A 24,337-nucleotide genomic window follows, 5' to 3' on the forward strand; every position below is an offset into this window, starting at 1 on the left:
CACCTGCTGCCATCTGTTTGCCTCAGTTTCCTCTACTGTAAAGTAGGGATAATAATAGCACCTACCTTCTAAGGTGGTGAGGAACAAATGAGATAATACTTGTAAAGAGACTAGAACAGTGCCTGGCACATAATAGGTGTGTAACAAATGCTTATCTCCTCCCCCACTTCCCTAACAAATATCCATAGTCCACATCGACCACATCCAAAAGTTCTGTCTCATTTTGAATTTTAAGTCCATCACTTTCCTGGCAGGTGGTAAATCCTCTGGACTTGGGGGTTAACATTCTACACAATAAATATTCCATAGCAGACACTATAGTCACACAATTGACTTTTAAAAGTACAGGGAATAAAAATCCTTCTGTGCTTACTGGTTGTTGATTATTTAAAAAAAAAAACAAAAACCTCAACTGAGCAGACCTAAATGCCACTTTTTTTTTCGGTTAGGCAATGGGGTTGAGTGACTTGCCCAGGGTCACACAGCTAGTAAGTGTTATTTGTCTGAGGCCAGATATGAACTCAGATCCTCCTGAGTCAAGGGCCAGTGCTCTATCCACTGCACCACCTAGCTGCCCCTAAATGCCACTCTTGAAGAGTGCTCCTTTGACAAGTCTTTCCTATGTGTAAAAATTACACAAGAAATTTAATTAAAATACATAATATATATTAAAAATATACAATTATATTCCTTGGAAAAGCCAGTAACTTTGTTCTACAACCACCTGACTATAAAGTGAGCTGTAAACTAGGGAGCTGAATAATTCCCAAGTGTTTGCTGCCATCGTCAAAGATGTCCAAATGACAACTATAGATGTCCTAAGAACCCCTATTGATCAGTTCTTGGGCTGCAGGAAGGAGAGGTGGGGATGTGAACTTTAAAAAAATTTGTAACTATTTCGGTATAAATGGTTTCCCTCATAATCTTACATGTTTTGTTTTATACATTTAAAAGCATTACTTTGAGAAAGAATCCACAGGCTTCGCCACACTGCCCAAGGGGTTCAGGGCAGGGTGGGGAGGGGAATAAAGAAGACATGCCTAAAAAGAGAATCATTCCTCTTATGCCAGACTATGAACCTCAGCTTAGATCACAGAGTTGTAGGCTAGTTCTCAGGACAAGTAGTAGAAAAATTTAGATTGGATTTGGGGAAAAACAAACATTAGTTTGGGATGTGACAACTCTTTGAAATTCTGTTCTCCAAAAGAGTTATCTCCCAAGGACCTTCCTGCCAGCTCTTAGGGGACAAACATTCAAAGGATTAATTTTCTTTCTTCCATATACATCCACTTTCACTTCCCTTCTCTACTATATTCTCTCCAAGGTTTTGTCTCCAGTTAGACCAGATATTACTTTAATGAATAGCTCCACTTAGATCAGAAACTGCTGTACATCACAAAGTGGTTTTAGGTTTAGTACAAGGTATCAATATTGAGGGCATTTTACAAAGGTTTGATAATAATAAATTATTCATAAAATTCTGTGACTTACATCAGCAAAAACCCTCTAATTTCTACTTCCTTATTGATAATCTTTCATTTTTGAGTAACGATGCCTCCAAATTTCAAAGCTCAATATTTTTTTTTCAATGTGGGTATTCCCACCACAGATACCAACTATAACCTATATATGACAGCAGACAATTTTTAAGAGTTGCTATGGCCAAAAAATGTGTGTGTGTGTAAAAACCTTACATCAACCTGGTAACGAGTCTCAGAAATCGGCTAGGCTGGTCCTTGAACAACAGATCCACGGACCCAGTATTTACTGGTCATGAAGGAGGAAACTAGCTTCGGTCTATCAGATGTGTGAAATGGGCTAGCCAGGGTGGGGAACTAAATTTCAGGAGAATGGAGTTGGAAATTTCTCAGGAATAAAATGTTCTCTTTAATTCAGTAGAGAAGGCGAGATGGGGGTGGGGTTGTAGAGGAGCAAAGATACTATTTGCACGAAATGAATCCAAATGTTCTAAGTGTTAACAGAAGAATTCTTGGTGTGGTAATATAGATCATGCTATAATTTGGTCCCCATCCCAGCCCCTTTCTTTTTCTTTTTGTCCTTTTTTTTTTTCCTTTGGGTGAGGCAATAGGGGTTAAGTGACTTGCCCAGGGTCACACAGCCAGTAAGTGTGAAGTGTCTGGGTCCAGATTTGAACTCAGATCCTCCTGACCCCAAGGCTGAAGTTCTATCCACTGCACCACCTAGCTGCCCCTCAGCCACTTTCTTCACCAAAAGGTTTCAATCCAAACTGAAGAGAATTGAGGGAACTGATGTGGGAGGAGGGGGTAGAGAACAGTCTAGTATTCAAATTCAAGATAAGTAACGGAAAAACACAATTTGTTTTACAAAAACGTACAATGATGCTGAAGTGCATGTATTCCACAAAGGGGTAAGGGATAACCTTTTCCAGCTAGTGACTGAAAATTGAATCAAAAGTCTTTTAAAGTCCTTTGTTTTATAACAAAATATTTCATTGTTCAAGCATCTAAACTTATGCTTTACTCTCATCAGCCAATGTTTATGTAAAAAATATGTTTGCTAGTGAATCGGTATATTTTGCTTCTGAGAAAGAACGCCATGAAGGTGAAAGGCAAGCTTGTCGTAAACAGGCTCCATGTTTCACAAAAGCCAAGCGACAACTAATTATTTCCCAAATGTTGTATTTTATTTGGCCAACAGAGTTCAGAAATGTGTGAACAGGAAAGTGAGACGCTGAGCAGCAGCTACATGTGCATACAGCTGTCTTCAGTAATTGCCACTGTAGTCGCATCATCAAGCAGGGAGACATTTTTTCTAAGTTTTCCTTTAATTTCAACATAATGAAAAGCAATGGGTACACATATGCAATCCTGGAGAACAATTACACTTCAAATGATGTTACATTGCTGCTCACACTTCAAAAAAAAATTAAATATTAGCAATTTCTAAGGGACTGTTAAGTTTATTAATCAAGAAAGCTTTTCACTCTAATCTTTAAGCACAAGCGGGCCCTTTACTTGATCTGCTACTTCTTTTCCCATCAGTTCCTCAATAATCGTGAGCCCAAACTCAAAGCTGGTTCCAGGACCACGGCTCGTAAGAATGGTGCCATCCTTTTCCACACGCTTCTCTGAGTAGGTATAATGATCTTTAAATGGAAAATAAAGACAGGACACAGGGTGGTAAGTTGGATCACTCAGAATGCCACAGCTAACAGGGAGTGCCAACCTGCTCTATTCTTTGTTCTAGGAGGAACGGTTTCTTACAAATACTGAACAAAAAACCCAATGTCAGTCAAGATCATTTGCTTAACACCTATAGCCTACAGAAAACTAAGTAATGTGGAAAGAGAGTGAAGAAAGAGAAGATACAGATTAGGGGATGGGAAGAGACATATAACTCAGAAAGAAACATAACCAAAGACTAGCCCCCAAAGCACTGCTAATCATTAATGAGGAAATGAAATCTAAATGGAAACTTTCCTCTACAAACAGTCAATTAAATCCAACGACTATACATTGAGGCCTCCAGCGTGCAGGGGACTGTGATGGGCACTAATCCTTGCACCCAAGGAGCACACACTCTACTGGGGATTCAACCTGGGTGCAAGAGAAGTCAAAAAAACCAAGTAATTTGAGGAAGTGGAGAACACCAGTAAATATTATGAGGAGTAGGGACTCTCTGAGCTGACCTAGAAAGGACTAGAATAGTTCTAAGAAGAGATAAGGAAGGAGATGAACTGGAGAGGAAAATGCTTGGAGGTAAGATACGGAATGTTGATTTGGAGGCCAGCTTAGGTTGGAACTTAAGTGCGTGAATATAAATATATGAAATTGGGCTGCAAAGGTAGTCTGAGGCCAAACTGTAGAGGGCTTTCAAGGCCAAACTGAAGAGGTTCTATTTTATTCTGAAGGCAATAGGGAGACACTGCAGGGTTTTGAACAGGGAATAGATGGCAGCGGCCAGCAGGATGGGCAGGAAGGATCAGCGAGGGAAGAGGTGGGAAGCAGGAACTAACAAAGCTGTTGTCCTGGCAGCACATTTCTCACCTCTGTGGATAAGGGCTCATTCTATTCTCTGCCCGGAGTGCCCTTCTGCCGTCATCTTTCTAAACCCAAACCAAATGCCACCCCCTCCTTGAAACTTTCCCTGTTTCCCACTTACAGGAGATGGTTTCTTCCTTCTCTAACTTAAGGCCACACTCTGTACCTTTTCCTGCATTTCTCTTTATACCCCTCTCACTGTTGCTGTGCACTCGTCTTCTCTGCCCTATGGAACTGTAAGCGCCACAAAATCAGAGGTTTCTCACTTGGAATCTCCACAGGGCCTACCATCAGTGCCTTGCACAGGAATGCACAATTAATGTTTGTTCAATGTGTTTAATTACCTGTACAATACTATGTTCTTAACAGTACTGACCTGTCTCAAAATGGTGTGGTTTTGAACAAAACCATGATAATCATTAATCATTCTTTCCCACTAGTGGTTAAAGTGCAAATTGGGTAAGATCAAATTTTAATCCCACACTTGATTCCAGGATAGGGCAGACCTGCCTCCCAAATGGGACCACAGGCTCTCTGAAGTGTCTGTCACAGGAGATGGTGGGATAGGGAGGTGCTGGGAGGCAAAAACCACATATACTAAAAAATTTCAGCAAGCTCCCTTTCCCAAAATAAACATTTCAGAAAACATCAAACATGGCAAGACTGTCTCCTACAGTACTGTTGTCTTTGGTGTTGCTTCTTTTTAGAACTCCCTACTCAGTCATTCCTTGGAAATGCAGAGCACACTTAAGTACCCACTGTGTCAGCCAGGCTCAGGGTTAAACACTGGGATACAAAGAAAAAGGAACCAACAGCAGCTGAGAAGTTCACCACCTGAGAACACGAAACCCCAGCACAGAGGCTAAGACGGAGGCCCTACGATTGTGGAGGACTGGGGCGGGCTTCTTGGAGACAGCCGGAGGCCCTAGGATTGTGGGGGACTGGGGCGGGCTTCTTGGAGACAGCCGGCCGAAGGAAGCCAAGGAATCCAGGAAGCAGAAAGGAGGAGGGGGCGCATCCAGGGGCAGGGAGGTGGAGGGCGTGTGTGAGGAGCAGCCAGGAGGCCAGGGTCACTGGAAATGTATGAAGGGGTCACGGTACGGAGACTTTAAAAGTCAAACACAGGATTTCCCATTTGATCCCAGAGGCCACTGGAGCTGAATTACTTTATGTGAAGTTAAATAAATCAGCATTCTGATGCGCCACCCTCCTAAACATCTGTACAGAACTAAAGTTATACATTATACATTATGTTTTAAAGAACCTTAGAAACAAAATAGAAGTTTTATGTTCCTCAGCTCTGTCAAAACAGAATTACAACTGTAAGCAAAAGTTATTTCTCATTATCTTAACATAAAAATACTCGTTAAAATCATAAAGCTCAAAATTTCCAGAGCAATATGGAATACCTTAAAACTCACTCTTGGAGAGAAAAAGTAATACCATTTAAGAATAAAAATTGTATTAGTAATTTCTCAACTTCATCAGTGACATTCTTTTAGCAACACAGGAAAACAAAGAGTTTGATATGGAGAACTAGAAACCTGCTTCGTGAGCTGCGAGTTTGCTCTATTGACATAACCCCAAAACCCTGAGGAGCCTAAGCGGGCAAGAGAAGCTATCACTCTGCTAGCAGCAATTTACTAACTACTTGAGCCTAAAAATCCCCCCTCGATACTAAACAATCAAGCTCCAACTGCTCACTTTTAAAAAAGACTTTACATACTTTTTTAGACATTTAATGTTTTAAGACCAAGTTTTAGGTCTAATTTGGCATGCATGTGATTAGTCATATTAGGGATAAATGAAATTCATGCTAAATTGTATTTCTCTAGAGTCAACTCTGGGTAATAGGAAACTTGGTTTTAAAATTAAAACAACAGAAACATTTAAACCTTGGTTTCAAAATTAAAAGCAAATTCCCTATTAACTACTATCTGGTGGTGAGTCTGGAGAAACAGAATTTAGCATGTATTTGTTTAATCCCTAATTTGACTAATCACATGCATGCCAAATTAGTTTGGATCATTATAAATTTGGGGCAACTATGATACACCTTCCTCTACAAAAGCCCTCCTCTGATGCCTCCTAAGGCGTGGCCTGGAGGGGACCCTGGTTCTCAAAGGCTGTGCCAGGACAGCCCAGGCTCTGGCAGGCTGGAGCACAAGTACAGGCTGGTGACAAAGCCCAGGCCTACAGTCTGAGGCCCAGTCTCACTAAGTCTGGAGAGGGACCTTCCATACCAGGTGGGCCAGAGTGATCAAATTTTTAACCAAAGCAATTCTCAGAGACATAAAAGGACTGTAGCCTGCATTCAGGAAGGTGGCTCCCAGGCTAATAAAGTAACAAATCATTAAAATCCTTCTTGACATTCATTTCTATATTTTATACCCTGACATAATTTTGTAAGGAATCCAACACTGCGACTGCTGTTGCAGCTCTTATTAAGAACTAATCCAAGGAAATGATATTAATTGAATACAGACTGAAGCATGCTATTTTTCACTTTCTTTCACTTTTTTCTTTTATTCAAGTCATCTTGTACAAAATGACTAATATGGAAATGTTTTACATAATTGCATATGTATGACTGATATCTCATAGCTTACCATCTCAGGGAGGGAGAAGGGGAGGGAGGGACAGAATTTGGAAGTCAAAATTATAATTGGGAAAAAAAAAAAAGAACTAATTGAAGGATCCTATCCCAAGGATGTTATCAAATGAACACTGCTGAGCACCGCCCCCCACTCCACCATTTTTGGTGGAGCAAATTTTTGGAAAAGGATACAAAGAAAACAAAGTTTCCTAATTCTTAAAGTTTCTATGACTATTTTTCAGTTATTATTTGGGGGGGTGGGGTTTAGTCCACATGCTGTTTGTTTTTATTGATAGTGATTAAGTTTATAATAAAATATTTTTAAAAAGAATTAAAACTCATTAAGTTTAAAGATTAAACTCATGACTTTAAAAACTTGAAAACTTTTAAATTCTCCCTTTAACAAACTGTAGTTGTAATAGCAGAGAAGAAATTAATCTTGCAGCCATGGGGAGCTGGGAGAAGGGGAGACCCCATTTTTAAGATACATTCTGATTTGATCACTACACTTTCTCTCCTCAGGGCAAATAATGTTTACAAAATAGGCTTGAGCCATGGGCACAAATTCCATCCCAAACCCCCTGAATTTCAAAGGGCCCACTAAAGAAGGTTGGTTTCTGAGAGAGATCTACTTATCTCCAATTTAACTAACGATAAGGTGGCCTTTTCTGAATTTTTTGTTTGGGGTTCGAGAATTTAAACTTGAATATTCAAGTAGCTGAAACTCTAAGCCAATATTGCCCAACTATTTTTAGTCTGCAACATAGCTGTAAAATTTGTTAAAACCAACTACAGGAAAGTGTCCTGTCACATTTCCACCCACACCTCAGCCACCTCCTCACCTTCCATTTTACTACAGAAACACGCCATCCCTTACCCACACTAGAACCTCTACAGCCTTCAAAAAGAAAAAAAAATTAACAAAGGTGAAAGAAGAAAGTTCAGCCATTTCCGAACAGGAGGAACTCCCGGAGAATACTCCTTAATTAAGATCCTGGTTGGTTATACTCCATTAGGAATCTTTGAGAAGGCATTTTGTGCACTAAATCTACAATTGTACTTACTTCCATTCATCATCTTGTCTTTGGCCAGTGGGTGGGTTGTAACTTTGCTTCCAAAACTTATTTCATGAGCCAAGAGAGCTGTCGGTCCTATAAAACAGATACATTTTTAAAAGGATTACTAAACACAGATACTGAACTACCATTTTTGAAACTGCAGTATCAAGATGTCAAATAAAACAAAAAACCCAGAAGGCCCAGATCAAGAATTTGAACATAACAAGTTTTGATTCTAGAGAGACTGGGCAAGATGACAAAAGATGAAAATGGCCCAAGGCAGCTAGGTGGTGCAGTGGATAGAGCACCGGCCCTGAAGTCAGGCGGACCTGAGTTCAAATCTGGCTTCGGACCAATCACTTGACACTTACTAGCTGTGTGACCCTGGGCAAGTCACTTAACCCCAACTGCCTAAAAAGAAAAAAAAAAAGAAAATGGCCCATGTTGCACTAGCTGTGGGAAGATGGACAGACTAAGGCACTGTGGGCAAAGCTGGGACTTGATGTAACCATCCTAGAAAATAATTGAGAATTGTACCAATAAAGTCACTAAGCTGCACTGCCACTTGGACATGCACACAAATATTCACAGCAGCATTTTTTTGTTGTCTTCTGAGAACTGGAGACCATGTAGGTGCAATAGCTGAATGGAATATTTATTGAGCTGTAAGAAATGACACATGATGAATTAAGAGAAATGGGAAGACAGATGAACTGATACAGAGCACAATGAGCAATAATAAAAAAAGTATTTACACAGTGACCACAATAATGAAAAGGAAAACAATTCTGAAAGACATCAGAACAACTCTGATCACCAGTGCCCAATTAGACTTCAGAAGACTGAAGTGGAAACAACTCTTGGGCACACAGGTGAGGGACTAAAGGTGTAACATGAGACAAGGTTAACATGTTGATTTGTTTTGTTTAAGTACACTAGTGACAATGGAGGGAAAGACAGGGATGCTAATTAGTGAATAGTGGTAGAGATGCCCCCCAAAAGGGAAAAAGGACATTAACACAATTTTTTAAATGCACAGAAAAAAAAGTTCAGAAAAAGACACAAGGGAGGCAGTCTTATTACTCCATGTTATATTTAATATTTTACAGTTCATAGTTTTGTATATAATCTTTTTTTGGGTATAAATGTGAATGTTTGCTGGTGATTAAGTTTACAGTAAGAAGAAAAAAAAATTAAAGAATTTTAGAACCTAAAATATAGTGTCCTAAGTTATTTTTAAAATTTAAAAGGAAAAAAACATGTATTTCTTAGGATGAGATACAGATAGGTTTTTAAAGTAAATCAGTCAGTAAGATTTATAGCTAATATTTTAATCAATATCAATATTACAGTAACTAATATTTTCTTACAAACACATACATCTATAAACACTTCAACGTCTGCAAAGCACTTTACATATATAATCTTACTTGATCTTCACAACCACCTTATGAAATAGGTGTCATTATTTTCCTTTCAAAGATGAGGAAACCGAGACTGAAAGAGTTGGTTCAAAGACCTGCACAGCTAATTCAAACTCAGACCTTTCCAACCTGCCTCCAAATCCAGCACTCTACCCACTACACCATCTAACAAAAATATAATACATATAATGATTAAAATATTGACTGAGCACCTGATTTGGATGAAGACAAGCCTATCAATTTTTTTAGCTATCTGTAGGACAAGATGGACCAAATTTAATACAATCAAATTGATTTTAATGGATTCATTATCTCAATGTGGCTACAGATTCACCATCCATCTTTTTCTCATCCTCATGTCCACCAGCAGCCCTCCCCAGAGAACCCATTAATACTCTAGTGGCCTTCCTTCAGAACTTTTACCATTTCTTGGGTGCCAGAACGCAACATTCAAGCTGGTCAACTGTTATCCATCTCTCAGTCTTGATATGTGACCTCCTTTTCTGAGTACATACACAAATTTTTTTTTTTTAATTCAGAACTTAAAACACCAAAGGAAGAGCATTTCCATATATATATATATACAGCAAAACAAAAAAGTATAAAACCACAAATCTGCATTTTGTACTGCTTTTTTTTTAAACAAATACACATTACTTTCAAAATTGTACTGTCTGTTTCCTTCTGTTCTCTTACAGCCATTTTAAAAATGTTTAAATGGTTCTTTTGGGGGGTAGGCATCATTATTGCCAACAATCTACACACAATTTAAAAAAGAGAGACAAAAAAAATCTTCTAACAACTAAGCTCAGTCAAGCAAAATGCATCCAGAGTGACCATTTCCAAAAATGTATGTCTCTTTCTGGAATTCGAGTCCATCACTTCTCTGTCAGGAAGTGGATAACGTAAAAGTCCTCTTTACAATGTGGTTGTCCTTGTACACATTTTTCCATCCTCCTGGTTGTGATGCCTTCCCTTGGTATCAGTTCATATTCAGGATTCTCTGAAACTGTCTCTTTTATCATTTCTTACACAGCAATAATATTCCATTACATTCACACAATTTGTTCCTTATTCCCGAATGAGTGATGGGGAATGGGACACCCCCCCCCAATCTGGATTCTAGTTCTTTTTTTAATCCCCCTGTTCAGGGTTAGGCAGTTGATTCTGCCGTCCACTATTCCCTCCTTTTGAACTCCACCCCACCCCCATCCTTGATGTCTCCCTGCTGAGTTTGACATATTTCTACACCAAACAGTGTGTTCAACCCTCTTTTGTCCATTTCAGATGATGGACACCTCACCCCTTCCTCCACGTTTTTATATGCTTCTGGTATAAACCCTGATTATGAGGAATAGCAAGTTTCACCCCCTTCTTTCTCCTTTCTACCCCAGTGTATTTCTCCTTTTACCTTCCCTTCTCTTTCCCCTCTTATAAAGCACTCAGAACAGAACCCCCAGGACCTGTTTTTCCCTCCATACTTTGCAGATTTTAGAATCCTACAGTAACACTTGCTTCTTTTTCCCTGTTAGAATTTTAGCACAAGAAAATCATACAACTTCTTCCAATGCTCAAATAAATTTACCATTCTAGGTTTCTCTGGAACTGTGTGCATGTCAGCGTTCTTGCTCAGCAGAGCTCTGTTCATCACAAACGCTTGAAAATCTTCTGTCATTCAAGGCCCATTTCTTCCCTTCTGGAAGAAGCAGGGGAAGTAAGACAACAGCTCAGCTTTGCAAGGCAAGTTATTCTTGGTTGTAAGCCTGTATCTTTTGGCTTTTGGAATGCCATATTGCAAGCTGATCTCTTTTTTTTAGTAGAAGCTTCTAGATCTTGTGTGATTCTGACTCTGGTTGATCCTGACTGTGGTACTTGGAATTGCTCCTTTCTGGATGCCTGAATTCTTTTGATGTGGGAGCTCTGGATTTTGGTTCTGACCTTCCTGGGACTTTTTCTTTGGTGTTTCTTTCAGGAGGTGATAGTGGATTCTTTGTATCTTCACTCTGCCCTCTAGATCTAATAGATATGGGAAGTTTTCATTTATGATGTGAAATTCACATCCAAGTTTTTGTTGTCAGGGAGGTCAATGATTCTTAAATTGATTCTCCCTGACCTGTTTTCAAGGCGAATTGTTTTTGATATAAAATATCTTATGTTTCTTCTATTTTTTTCAATCTTTTGATTTTGTTCTAATATTTCTTGCTGCTTCATGAAGTTACTAATTTCTCTTTGGTCTACTTAATTTTTCAGCAAATCTGCTATTTGGGTAAGGGTCACTTTCTCTTCTAAGTTACTTATTCTCCAGTTTCTTTCCTCAAAAGCTTTGATGTGGATTTTTTAATTTCTTGCTTCATTTCTTCTAGGTATTCATGTAGTCCTTGTGGAAAATTCATTTTCTTCCTTTGAGCCTGCTTGCAGTTAAGGAATTACTCCCTCCTTTTTTTTTCTTGAGAGATCTCGAGATCTGCAATACATTTTTATCGTGGTTGGTGTTTTCTTTAGTTTATCTCTTCAGCTTTAGTTTCTGAATTGAGACTCTGCACCAGGGTGAGTTTCCGTGCCTCACTGCCTGTTGAGTGGAGATGTCAGCCCTGCTTGGTATTGCCCTGGGTCACCGGGGTCCACCTCCCTAGGGTGAGCCTCCATCCCAGACCTTGGAGATCCAGAGCACTGACCTTTAGGGCCCTCTCTGGCATCTCAGGAAAGTGCACAGAGGACCCTGGAGCCTCGTCAGGGTCCAAGCCATGCCTGCACAGGTCACTGCCCCACCTATGAGCACTCCAGTACACTGGTACACTTCTGAACTTCCAAGGTTCCTGCTGGGGTTTGTAACTACCCGAGGGCTCTCTTGGGGGAAACCCTCCAGTTTTCTGCAGGAGACATGTCTCTGGTTGCCCTGGGAGGGTGAGACTTGTTTGTCTGTGCTGGTACTGACTTTACTGGCAAGCTCCTTCTGCTATTGTCCAGGAGTTGCTGGCTCACTTTTTGTGAAGTTTTGGGGTAGGAGTCCCTTATTTTAGTTTCTCGATCGTTATTCAGGTATGAATTTCTGGGTTGTGCTAGATGAGGTATGGAGAAGATGGGCAAACTTCAGGCAGCCATCCTAGCCCTCCAGCACTCCTGAGCCTCCTTGATTCATTCACGCTGCTTCTTGTGCACATGTCATGGTTGGTAATATTCTGCAGCCTCCTGCTACTCTCCATGTGTGTCACTATTACCCTCTGGTCCAAAGTTGACATGCTGGGTCACAGGATATGGACTGAGGGGCTAGATGGAAGGCACATCTAACTGCACATCATAATTTGGGAAATACGTAATTTGACATCTACCTAGATGACTGTGCATAACCTGTTAGGCTGATCTCTTTGGAGCAGCCTTGGACCTCCTAAAGGAGGCGCCCCCCACTCCCCCCATACAGTGTAAGCCACAATCAGAAGCAGTAGGGGGATTTCTTCATCTATGGGAAAATGGTTCACATGGACTGAGCGGGCCCTCCTGTACGAGAGCAGTAAACCCCTTTGAGAAGCACACATCTCCATTTAATTCCTCATTTAACACTGGTAATCAGGGACAATGAATAGAGTTATCTCTGTGGTTGCATCTATCATGGACTTTTCTCCATGATCTTAACATACGCAGGGAAAAGACCTTGTTAGTCAGAGGAGGACTTTAAAGCTACATTTTGCTCCACTGTGTTTTGGTTTTGAAATCAAAGAACAGCAAGACCTTATATTTCCTTTATGTCTTTCAGTCAACTATGCAAACATACAGATGTGATTTGCTGGAGAAAATAATCTGCAAAAGCCTTCTTGTCTCCCTCTCATATTTTAAACAAAAGATATCCCTGACATACACATAAAGCAACCATTTTCATCAAGATTTTAAAGCAATGAGAGAAGGTAGGTTACACAGGTTAGTAGTTGCTGATGCTGAAACTCAACAGATCCAATTGGCACTTTTGTGCCATTATTTGTGGCAAAGCAAAAAGTAAAGAAGTTCTACAAAGATCTTGAATAAAAGAAAAATCTGGCCAATATATGGCTTCACAACTCAGTGACTTCACTGTAAAAGTGGACACAACAAAGAATTATGAAAAATAAGTAGGAAAAAAATGGTTCAGGACTGAAGGTTTACAGACACCACTAAGAAGCCTCATGCCTGAATATTCAGCATAGCAAATGCTGAACAATATCACACAGAAAGACTACATCTTGACAGGAAACCAATGATTACTGATTAGGATATAATTTCAGAGTCAGCTGTCTGGGTGCAGTTAGACCACACAGACCAGTTAGAGCAAAGGTCAAAATCAGTATCAAATTAGAAGAAAGAATAAAGATGAGATGAAACTGCATATGATTGTAGCAGATTCAACCTGACCTATTTAAACAAGCTATTGACTGAAAAATTGTGAATAGGGGTAAAGGCACAAACTCTGACAATCATTTCCTCTAGAAGTTTACATAAATAAGCAAAGGATCTGTGACTTCATCAGCCTAGGGCACTCCCTCCTTTCCATTCTCTTCTTGAAGAATGTATTCATAATACATAGGTGTGAAGCTTCTGAGCAGTTTACAAGCCTTTGGCCTCTTTCATTTCTTAATCATGAACCATATTTTCCGAACATATTTTCCATTATCCTCTGCTAATCCTTTCATAGGAAAATGAAGCATTGTTTAAGGGACTTGCTCAAGGTCACACAAGTAAAGAAGCAGGCTCCGACCTCAACTCATCAGGTGCCAAAGGCTGCTCTCTCAAATATTCCCCGGCGAGTCACTGTACATTATGCATATTTGTGGTGTATTTTCATAGATATCAGAGGCTATGGGTTTTGCGGACACCAATTTCGATTTTGTCTTTTGTGAATTTCTGCTAATATGGGGTATACCTAGCTTAGTGAAGAAAAGGAGGCAGTTTTTCCTCTTCTTCCTTTCTTAGTTTGTCATTCTTCTGTTATATTTTCAAGACTCCAGGCAAACATATTTTTATCAGCCTCTTTGAGGTGCATTCCATCTCTGGCCAAGAGCCAGCCATTCCTATATTTTAAGCCACGATCCACAAATGTTGATCCCATTTTCAGACACCATCTTTATAACCAGCTGTTCATTTCCCAAATCTGCCTCTCTTCTGAATCCCTTGCCCACAATTGGTAGCAGTGATAAAAATATCGTCCGTCCCTTCAAAGCTTTCAGTTTCTTACCCAAGGACCTCCCATAGTTTCTCTTCACATGCAGCTCTTGGTGCATGTCCTTCCCTAAACCCTGCTTCAAAGGGCCTTCTCCTCTACCTCCTCGCTTACCATTCAATCACCGAGGCTATTCCTTGCTCTCACTACAACATGGGCTCACTTCCTTTACTGATCATACATTTCTGGGATATCACTTACATAATTTCTTGCACACAAGTCACTGTCGCTAACAGACTGCAGCTCACTCACACCTGCCATATGTGTCCCTATTACCCTTTAGGTCAATCGCAATTGAGATTCTTCAAAGTTCACAGTGATGTTCTATTAGTCATCAAATTATTGAGAGAATCCAGGCATTTAAAAGTGAGCTTTTGTTTCTGAGAGCAGCAAGTAAGCGATATCCCAGATCCAATCCAGCTTGTTTCCAATTCTGGGCCCAGCTCATCTTTCATCTGCAGTGTCTTTCTGAGATCAATATTAATTCAATGCTACCTGTCCGGCTGCATTATCATAGTCTGGATAACGGGCATTTTTCAACCACTTGGGTTTCCTTTGTAGATTTAAAAACTGGATTCTTTAGTGATTATAAAATTCAATAAGGAAGCTCAGTAGTGCCCTGGGACTTGATACAATCTGCACAATGACATCTGCAAACATTTACATCGAGAGGATCTTGCCATCTGTATGAATCCCATTTTGAACTGGTCTCTACACATATTATTTGTGATTACCACGTTTGTATATTGGGAAGTTCAAAATAGGAACCATACAACCAAAACTACTACCTCCAAAATTAATAAAAATTAAATAGCTTGTATAGAAGACATGAACATGAATTTTTTTTTAAAAGTTCTCTGAAACCAAGTCCAACTGGGTGAGGGGACTAAAAATAATGCTTAGCATTTATAGAATACTTTAAGGTTCACAAAGCACTTTACACGGACGATCTCATCTGACCATCACAGCTACTCTAGGCCACTCCAACTATTATCATCTTCATTTCTGAGGTGATGAAAGTAGGCACAAAGACTAGTCCATGGTCACAGTTATGAAGTGTTAGGATACAAAACCAAATCTTTTATGACTCCAAGTGCAGCTCTTATCATCTTCATCATTATCACTAGCACTTACAGGTTTGCAAAGTACTACAAATATTGTCTCATTTTATCTTCACAACAACTATGGGAGGCAAGTGCTATTATTATTCTCATTTTACAAACAGAGAAACTGAAGTAGAGGTTAAGTGACTTACGCAGGGTCATAGTACATCATGCCACAGCAAGATTGGCTGAAAGAACTAGGGACATTTAACCCAGAAAAGAGAAGACTGAGAAGACACAATGGCTGTCACAGATCACTTTCAGAAATGTCATATGAAAGGCTTGTTTTTTACGGCCCCAGAAAGCAGAGCTAGAACTAACAGACATAAGTTAGGGAGGCTGATTTCAAGCCAAAATAAGGAAAAACTTCCTTGATATAACTGTCCAAAAATGTAGTAGAATAACTTGGAAGACAGTGAGTCCCCCATCACTGGAGGAGTTTAAACAAAGGTTGGATAAATACTTGTGTCAGAGATACTATTTGAGTGTTTCATGTTTCAATTATGGACTGCCCTTTTGGGCCTCTAAGGGGCTTCCCAATTCTAGGATTCAAAAAGCATCTTTTAGAGAGGATATTTAGAGCTCAATATTTTTGTCATTCACGGAATCACCAAGAATTGGTTTTGGTATTTCCTATTTAAGGCACTTTATAGAATGGCAGAATGGTATAATTATTTTTTTTCTCTAGCTACTTACAAATATCTTTTTTGACATTTTGTCATGTTCATCTAAGGCCTGCGATCCCAAATAAATACAATGACATGGCATTTTTCCTTCTCAAGCAATGGATCTAAGTTCCTAAGACACATTCCTGCTCTCATACCACTCATATTCAGTGTAAGTTAGAAGAGCCATCCATAAGGAGGAGGTACTGTAGCAAAGAGAGCACTGGCCTTGGACCTGGGTTCAAAATCCCAACTTAAACTATTATTAATCTCTGTGATTTTATAGGCCAGTTACCCAATGTCTCAGAGCTTCCAGATTCTCATCTTTAAAATGAGGAAAAGGTTGTGGCAAGGAAAGTCCTTTCCAAATATCAAAATGCTAGAAATGTGAATTACTGTGATGAATTAATATTTCATATCTCAATCTAATTCCCAAGAAGAGAGTAGTTACAGAATATCCTTACAAGTTACTTGAAAACCAGCTGATTCTCAGATTTAGAAGACCAAACAAATGCTCAAGTAGCTACATTCTCTGCAAGAATAGGCCCTGATTTACAATTATTACATATACAAAGCTCTTTAAAGATGAAAAGAAATCTATTCATCTGTCAACTGCCTCTCATTTAAAAAAAATGAGGGTGTTGGACTAGATAATTTCCAAGGTTTCTTCTTATTCTAATCAGCTATGAACCTATGACTAGGACAGGAAAAATGTTTGATTTTTTGGATTGGTAGTAAATTTATTCCAAGTTCTTCCTACTAAATTCACTGGAATACTTAAAACATTTTTTGGGTTCCATTTAGTCATAACATGCAAATATCTCAAAAAGAAATCAGTGTTCTGAAATACGCAAGTTCGTAATTTAAGTCCAACATGCCTGAGAATGTTTTTCACCTTAATTTTGTACCTTACCCAGGCAACATCTAGCAGTGTCCTGCACATGGCAGGCACTTAGTAAATGCTTGCTGAATTGAATGAATAAAAGTGAAAAAAAAAAGGGACCAATATTATCTTTAAACATGTACTTTCTGCAAATATAACAGGAGCCTCAGCACACCAGTGGTACTGAATGAAAAGCAGAGCCGAACAAAAGGGGCCATTACACGAAGTTCCATAGCGCCACCTTGTGGTGATTCTCATAAAGCCATTAGAAAACCCAAGAGTCCTTCTGCTCCCCCCCAAACACACAGCCTGCAAGTCTGTGCTGTCTTTCTCTGGACCCCTCAGGTTTAGTTCTCATTCCTGACTGCACTCCTTTTCCCAGTTTGCTTCTTGCTACTGTTCCCTCAGTATCTGCTTCTTTCTCCTCAACGGGAGGGCACGAAGTGAGGCTGAGGCCGCCCTCTCTAATCTCTGTGCTCGCTCACCCTCACGCACTCACTGGACTCATTACACACAACTGTCTTTTGACAATTCCTGTTTTATTTAGTACTTCTACGGCAACTGAGCCTTCATCCCTTTGGCTTGCCTTAACATTTGAATGAAAATCTCCTTAAGGAGACTGAACAATTCAACAAACTCGACAGTACTCATGCACATTAGACAGCTTCTCAATAGGAAGCATGTGATAATATGTTTGAATGTTGAAGTTGAAATGATACTTTTGTGTGATATTACAATCACTAGTCAGTCTCAGTAACAACACGTGACTGTACCAAATACCATATGGATAAAAAAGCAGAAATCACAGCTGATACTCAGGCAACAATATGCATTTTTAAGTGATACTGCACAATGGAAAGTGTTACTGAGATGCTAAGACACTGCTGAGTATCTTACAAATAGAAGTCTAAGGATGCAAGATTAGGAGCACAGTGCATGTATTCTCCAATTCTTCTCTACACTAACCATCTCTCTGAGTGTATCCTGATTCTCAGAGAGTAAAAGGCCACTGCACTGTCTGACCTGTCAATGTCTTTATGCAGAGGTACTATTTTTTTGTTTGTGCAGCTTATTTTTCTGGTTAAATGGCTATGCCCAAAAAACAGTCAATAATGAAGTGATGTTAGTAAGGAAGTGATTAGTGGAAGGCCCCAGGGATCAAAATTTGCCCTCACTCTTGTGTTAACATTTTAATCAGTGACTGGAATAAAAGCATATAGGCATGCTTTGGCAAATTATACAAAGCTGTTGGTTGACAGTTTTGAGTTCCAAAAAGAACCCAATAGGTTAGAATGTTGGGCCAAACCTAGTAAGATGAAATTTAAAAAGACATTAAAGTCTTAAACTTAGGGTCAAATACTCAGCTTCACATGTATGAGAGTGAGAAAATCAAAACATGTCTAGACAGAAGTTCATCCAAAAGGCCAGGGAGTTCTAGGTTAATACACTGCTTAACATTCATCAACAGTTCAACCAAGTAGCTGGAAAGCTAAAACAACCATGGTTGCCTTAAAGGAGATGGAGTTTCCAGAGTGAAGGAAATAAGTTCCACCACCCTCTGCTCTGCTCCCTGCACATCTGGAGCATCAAGCTCCCTTCTGGGCTTGCATTTTAGGAAAGACAATTCATAATGTGTAGGAAGATGTCAAAGGGAGGGCAAATGGGATGACAAAGGGCTTCTGTCTAGACCATCAAGTGAGAACCACTTCTTTGCCAAGATACTCACGACCCAGCCCTTTGACTGGGGGGTTCTACAATTCTGCTCATTCTAATCTGCATACATTCTAGATGAAAGTGTTCTACTTCTAGTCTTTTTTTTCCCTTGAAAATGGGGTCATTGGCCCTTCTCCAGCCCCGTGGCCTCTCTCCTATTCTCCATAATCTTGCAAAGGTCACTGGCAGTTAACAAAAACATCAGCCATCACCTTTCGCAATCCAAGGTCTGCTGACCTGAACTCATCAAGGGCAGCCAGGGGCTTCCTTACCACCTATCTCCTTGCTTACTGCAGGTGTTAACTCCCTACCAGCTGTATTTATTTTGTCTTCTGCAGTCAGTCCACCTCAGAAGTTTATATACAAATACAAGGTCCTTGCCTGTTATCTGTTTTTTGATGATTTATATATAAACTTCTGAGGTGGACTGACTGCAGAGGGCAAAATCCTAACACACCTCTTTGGTTTCAGTGAGACTTGGATTTCATCTTTTATGAATTACCCAGTGTCTCTATTACTATTATTCTTCCTGTGTCGAAGCTGCTATTCTTTGGAATCCAGTTTTGTAGACATTCTTAGGCATTGCTTCCAAATCAAAAAGTTAAAATACCCAAAGAAAAGGCCTCATGGCTATCTGTAGCTTCTTCTCACTGAAACACATGCTGCCAGATGACAGGCCATAGTTTTTCTGCCTCCATTACTGTGGGTGGTAATGATAGCTGACTCTCATCGGACACTTCACAAAGTGTTTGTGCATCCTTTCTTTCATTTACCCTTCACAACTCTGTGAGAATGGAACTACAGTTATCGTACCCATGTTACAGAGGAGAAAACTGAGGCTCGGAAAGGTGAAGCACTTGTCTAGGATCATAAATGTCAAGGGCAGAATTAAAAAGCAACTCTCAAAGTCTGGCTTACTGTATGACAATGAAATGTTTTCGATATCATTTTCATTTGCGTGTATACAGAAAACAGCACCTCCAAGCAATCAGAAAAATTCCATTGAGAAGTCACTAAAATTAGAAAGGTTACAACTTAGACTCATGAAACTAAAGGTCACATACAGGGCAGCTAATGAATTTACTTTCAGCAGATTCATGCTGTGTGACAACTGAATTTTTTTGGCAAAGAGATCATCTGCTGGGGTGGGCACTTTAATACCACAGCGACACAACTTCTTCCTGTGTTCGACCAAATATAAGAATTATTCAATTTCAAAGACCTCTGCCAAGGACATGAAAATAAAGATGATAAAGGGAGTAGGAGAAGAATTCTCTAGAATCAGGAAACAACTACACTAACTTATGAAAGAGCAAAAAACTCTTACTCTATTTATTCTTGAAATCGAAATCAATCAACCAACATTTATTACTATTAAGTGGAATGCTCTACGCTAAGCACGGGACATACAAAAGTAAAACAGTCCCTACCTTCAAAGAGTTTACATCTAACGGAGAGAACATTTACATACATAATGTATCCAGAATGAATGGACAAGGTATTTTATCTAATAAGATATTTTATTTGTTAGTTTGTTGTTTGTTTTTTTGGCTAGGCAATGGGATTAAGTGACTTGCCCAGAGTCACACAGCTAGTAAATGTCAAGTGTCTGAGGTCAAATTTGAACTCAGGTCCTCCTGACTCTAGGGCCGGTGCTCTATCCACCGCGCCACCTACCTGCTCCTAACAAGTTATTTTATGATTTGTAAAAGGTAAGGGGACCTTTAAGAGCAAATCTGTCAAACTGAAAGACTATTCACAGAGCTTTTGGAGAACCAACATTTTAAAAGCATGATAAAAGTGCCAGACCTGCACAAATGGCAGCGATGAGGCCTTTTCTTTTCTCTTGCTCTTTCAGCACTGTTTTCACATCAGCGCTCTACAACAAGAAAAGTAACATATAAAGTAGCCATTAATTCACAAATCAATCCTCTCTATAAAGAGTGCAAGTAGAACCTAAAACAGCAAGGATTTAGAAATATTGTACAAAAATCGGAAATTAATCATTCTTAAATGTTCTTTTACTTTTAAGACATAAGCAAACTCAAAACTCCATATTATTATGGAGTTTCTCACTTTACATATCACTTTCCCTCCAAAACTTTAACGACACCAAAAATATGAAATATAAACATTCTCGAACACTTTCTTTAGACTTTACCTCACTCAAGTTTTGTGCACCCAGATTACCTCCTGGTAGGACTATCACATCATATGGTCCCTAAAAGATTCAAAAACAAGAAAGTGCATTAAAGAGAAACAGTCTAATGACATTTTCATATTCTAAAAGCAAGAGGTAAAACAAACAGGACATTCAGGAAAAAAAAGAATTTGAGATAAAAGTGATTAATGTCCTAAACGTCCTAAAAGAATTTCAGAGAAAAGTATTAATGTCTTCAATGCCTTCAAAAGCTGCAGTTTTCAAAAAATAATGTTAGCTAACATTTATAAAGTGCTTTAAGGTTCACTAAGTGCCTTACACACGTCGTCTCCTTTGCTCCTCACAATCACCTTAGGAAGTTAAGTGCTATTATTAACTTCATTTTACCTATGAGAAAACTGAGGCGGACAAAAGTAAAGGGACGTGCTCAGGGTCATACAGCTACCAAGTGTAAGCAGCAGGATTCGAACTCAGGGCTTCCTAACTCCCAGTCTAGTACTCTCTCCACTATATTCCACTTACCAATTTGCTAAAACTACAAAACTAGAAATGTGGCCTAATAGCACTTTTGGATGTTTCTTTTTAATCCTCTAAGAAATCGAAATAACAAACTATTTAGCAAAGTCCTGAGTATACAGTGAATACTGTGAAGTAATGTACTGAGATGCAACCAACATTATTCATTATTTTGATGACCCTTATTTTTCTATATTTAAAAAAAAAATCTAACAAAGAAAAACAAGATCAGAAATACATAATTCTTTTTCTTTGTCCCAGTAGTGTTGGGTACAAAAACATGAGTCAAATGTCCTAAATCATCCAAAGTACAGCAGGAAAAAAACCTGAGAAACAGAAATCACAACTGACTTTTTCTTCTCACTTGAAGCATTTCATTTTTAAAAGCATCAACAAGTTCCATATTTGATTATTAGTATACAAATTCCCTATCATTAACATGTTTTTAAAAGAAAAAAGATTTATTTTCTCTCTCTACATTTTAAAAATTCACTGACTAAATATTCTCAACTCGAGTCCCAGCCCCAAATTTAAGGCACCCAAAATTTCTTGTGTGCATGCTTGATCCCCCTTGGATTTCCTTTATCAGTTGCTGCTGCCAAAAAAAGTAATCTCCCTCACCAAACTTCTGGATGATGAATTTCTGCAAATTCATTTTGATGATGACCTCACTAGCCAGGTCAATATAAAAAATCTGGAAACTTTTCTCATTTAAATTCTCACATCACGTTAAAGAAAATGATAGGATGAATTTATGTCAATCAATTTAATTCTCCAATCAGAGGCTTATCGGATGTTCCACCTAAAGTAAACATGTAACTCTTTCTGCTCCTTTGAAAAGGGAATACAGAATTAGGACAACCGGAAAGGTTTAGGAGGTCAAGTGCTAATTCACGTCACTCTGGCCCCTGTTTTGTTTTGGTAGCAAACAAGAAAGGAGCTGAACGGCAGGCAAGATAACAAGATTGCATTGTTGTATAGATAGAGAAAACACAGAAAACACAAAAATGAGCAAGCTTTGTGCGATTACACACTGTAATAAACAAGATAACACCTGATAATGTTTTATAACATAACAGAAAACTTCCTCTGAACATAGAACAAGCCATGATTAAATTTCTCTAATCAACTACTGCAGAATGAACATAATGAAAGATGTTTGAAGGACTATTTCTGATGAAAAAGGACAAACCTCCTTTTTTGCATCCTCTAGACTGGCATCAGGGCAAATGAGTACATCTCTACTACACTGTACCGGATCCTTTCCACAAAGACCTGCCACAATGACTTTCATCTGAAAAACAAAAACAATTCCCGTACCTATTTAAGAAAATCAACCGTTTGCTGGACAACAAATTCATTATGAATCAACAATGCGATGTGGCAGCCTAAAAAGCTAAGATCTTAAACTACGTTAAGAGAGGCTCATGTCCAGGACAAGGGAGGTGACTGGCCTGGTTCTACTCTGCCCTGTTTAGGCCACATCTAGAACACTGTTTTCAGTTCTAGCCATCACATTTTAGAAAGGGGAAGGATGAACAGGGCAGTGAAGGACTACAGATTGTGCCATATGAGGTTTAGCCTCAAGATGAAGAGGAATATGGAATGACAACTGTCTTCAGGTATTTGAAGGAAGGGGTAGACTTCCGCTTGACTTTAGAGTGCGGAACAAGAAATTAATGGAAGTTTTAGAAAAGGACAATTTAGTCTTGTCTAAGATAACGTCCTGCCAAGACCAAAAGTGGGACTGGCTCTTAGCAGAGATAGTGGGTTCCCTCTCCCAGGAGAACCTCTGGCCAGGGATGCTGTAGATGGGATTCTCGGTCATGGAAACCTTGCGCTGGACTCAACGGCTTCTGCTATAATTTTCTCAGAGTTGGAAGGGATATTTTAAGAGATCTTCTTTTATTATGTTTAAATATGTTGCCAACAGATGTTGCAAAAAGTTGTAGTGAATGTTTATTTCACCATATTGCCACCCACTTTGGTCACTACATCCTCTGATTACTCTGTGACCTCATCAATGGGGGCAGCACTCCCTCCGGCGGTACAGAGAGGACCTAGCCATGCATTCTTATCTGGGCAAACCTCCACGATCTCCTTCACAGAGGAAGTCCACCTAACATCCTGTCCCCCACCCCCAGCAAGTTCACCAAATGCAGAATAATAAAAGTGCATTGGCTGTGGAGATTTAAATTTTATTTAAAATTTCATAAAGCTTTGAATCTTATGTTGGTTAAAAGACATAAAAGAAATCCACAAATAAATGGACAGAAATGGTCTGCATACTTACTCCAGCCCTCCTCATTAGATCAACAGGGATAACGGTTTCCATCTCCTCTGCTCCTTTAGCCAGGATGACTAATGCTTTTTTTGAAGCCATTTTTTAAATCTTATTTTTTTAATGAACACAATTACCCCACTGAACCTCTTACTGTAACCAAGGAATGGACAAAACTGAAATCTGAGAGGCTTCTCGGACAGTGGAACAAACACCTCCTAAGAAAAAGACAGAGTTTAAACAATCAGACACTAGAAAACATTATCATCCATTATCATTTTTGAAAGCACATTCTTTTACGAAATATTGTATCACCCAATCGATCTATTATGTATTTCTAAGGCAAGTCAAGTTTAGTGAATATATTCTCATGAATCATGATAGGAGCAACTCTGATTAGAAAAGTTCAACTGAGTTTTAAATACAATTTTAAAAATTCAATGTCTAGACATTTTGTTGCAAGTGAAACTTACTAAAACTAATACACATGCCCTTTCACACATTACCCAGCGAGAAAAGAGTGGTTTTCTCCTTTAGTGAGAAAGAAAATTCTACCTCACAGTATGACATAACTAAACTTTATTACGTGGACAAAAAATATATATAGGACTTCTTTCTGGAGATTTTAGAGGGGAATTTTTAGAATTAATTTTTGAATTATAACAATAGTATTTTAACACATCTACTTTAAAAAAAAAAACAGGGCATTACTCTTATACTAAGCCTTAAG

General features: G+C 39.0%; 1 protein-coding gene across 1 annotated transcript in view; it reads right to left on the reverse strand.

The window, feature by feature from the left end:
* Positions 1-2,643: 2,643 nt before the first annotated feature.
* Positions 2,644-24,337, reverse strand: part of PARK7 (Parkinsonism associated deglycase) — a 28,773-nt gene continuing 7,079 nt past the window's right edge. The window contains exons 2-7 of the mRNA XM_027843940.1: positions 23,620-23,825; positions 22,519-22,620; positions 20,811-20,870; positions 20,459-20,528; positions 7,683-7,769; positions 2,644-3,127 (exon numbers count right to left, since the gene is read on the reverse strand). Coding sequence (XP_027699741.1) covers positions 2,967-3,127; positions 7,683-7,769; positions 20,459-20,528; positions 20,811-20,870; positions 22,519-22,620; positions 23,620-23,709 — 570 coding nt within the window. The 5' untranslated portion in view covers positions 23,710-23,825 and the 3' untranslated portion in view covers positions 2,644-2,966. The remainder of the gene's footprint in view (positions 3,128-7,682; positions 7,770-20,458; positions 20,529-20,810; positions 20,871-22,518; positions 22,621-23,619; positions 23,826-24,337) is intronic.

Source organism: Vombatus ursinus, unplaced genomic scaffold (genome assembly GCF_900497805.2).
Source record: "Vombatus ursinus unplaced genomic scaffold, bare-nosed wombat genome assembly UNPS02014932.1, whole genome shotgun sequence".
NCBI lineage: Eukaryota > Metazoa > Chordata > Mammalia > Diprotodontia > Vombatidae > Vombatus > Vombatus ursinus.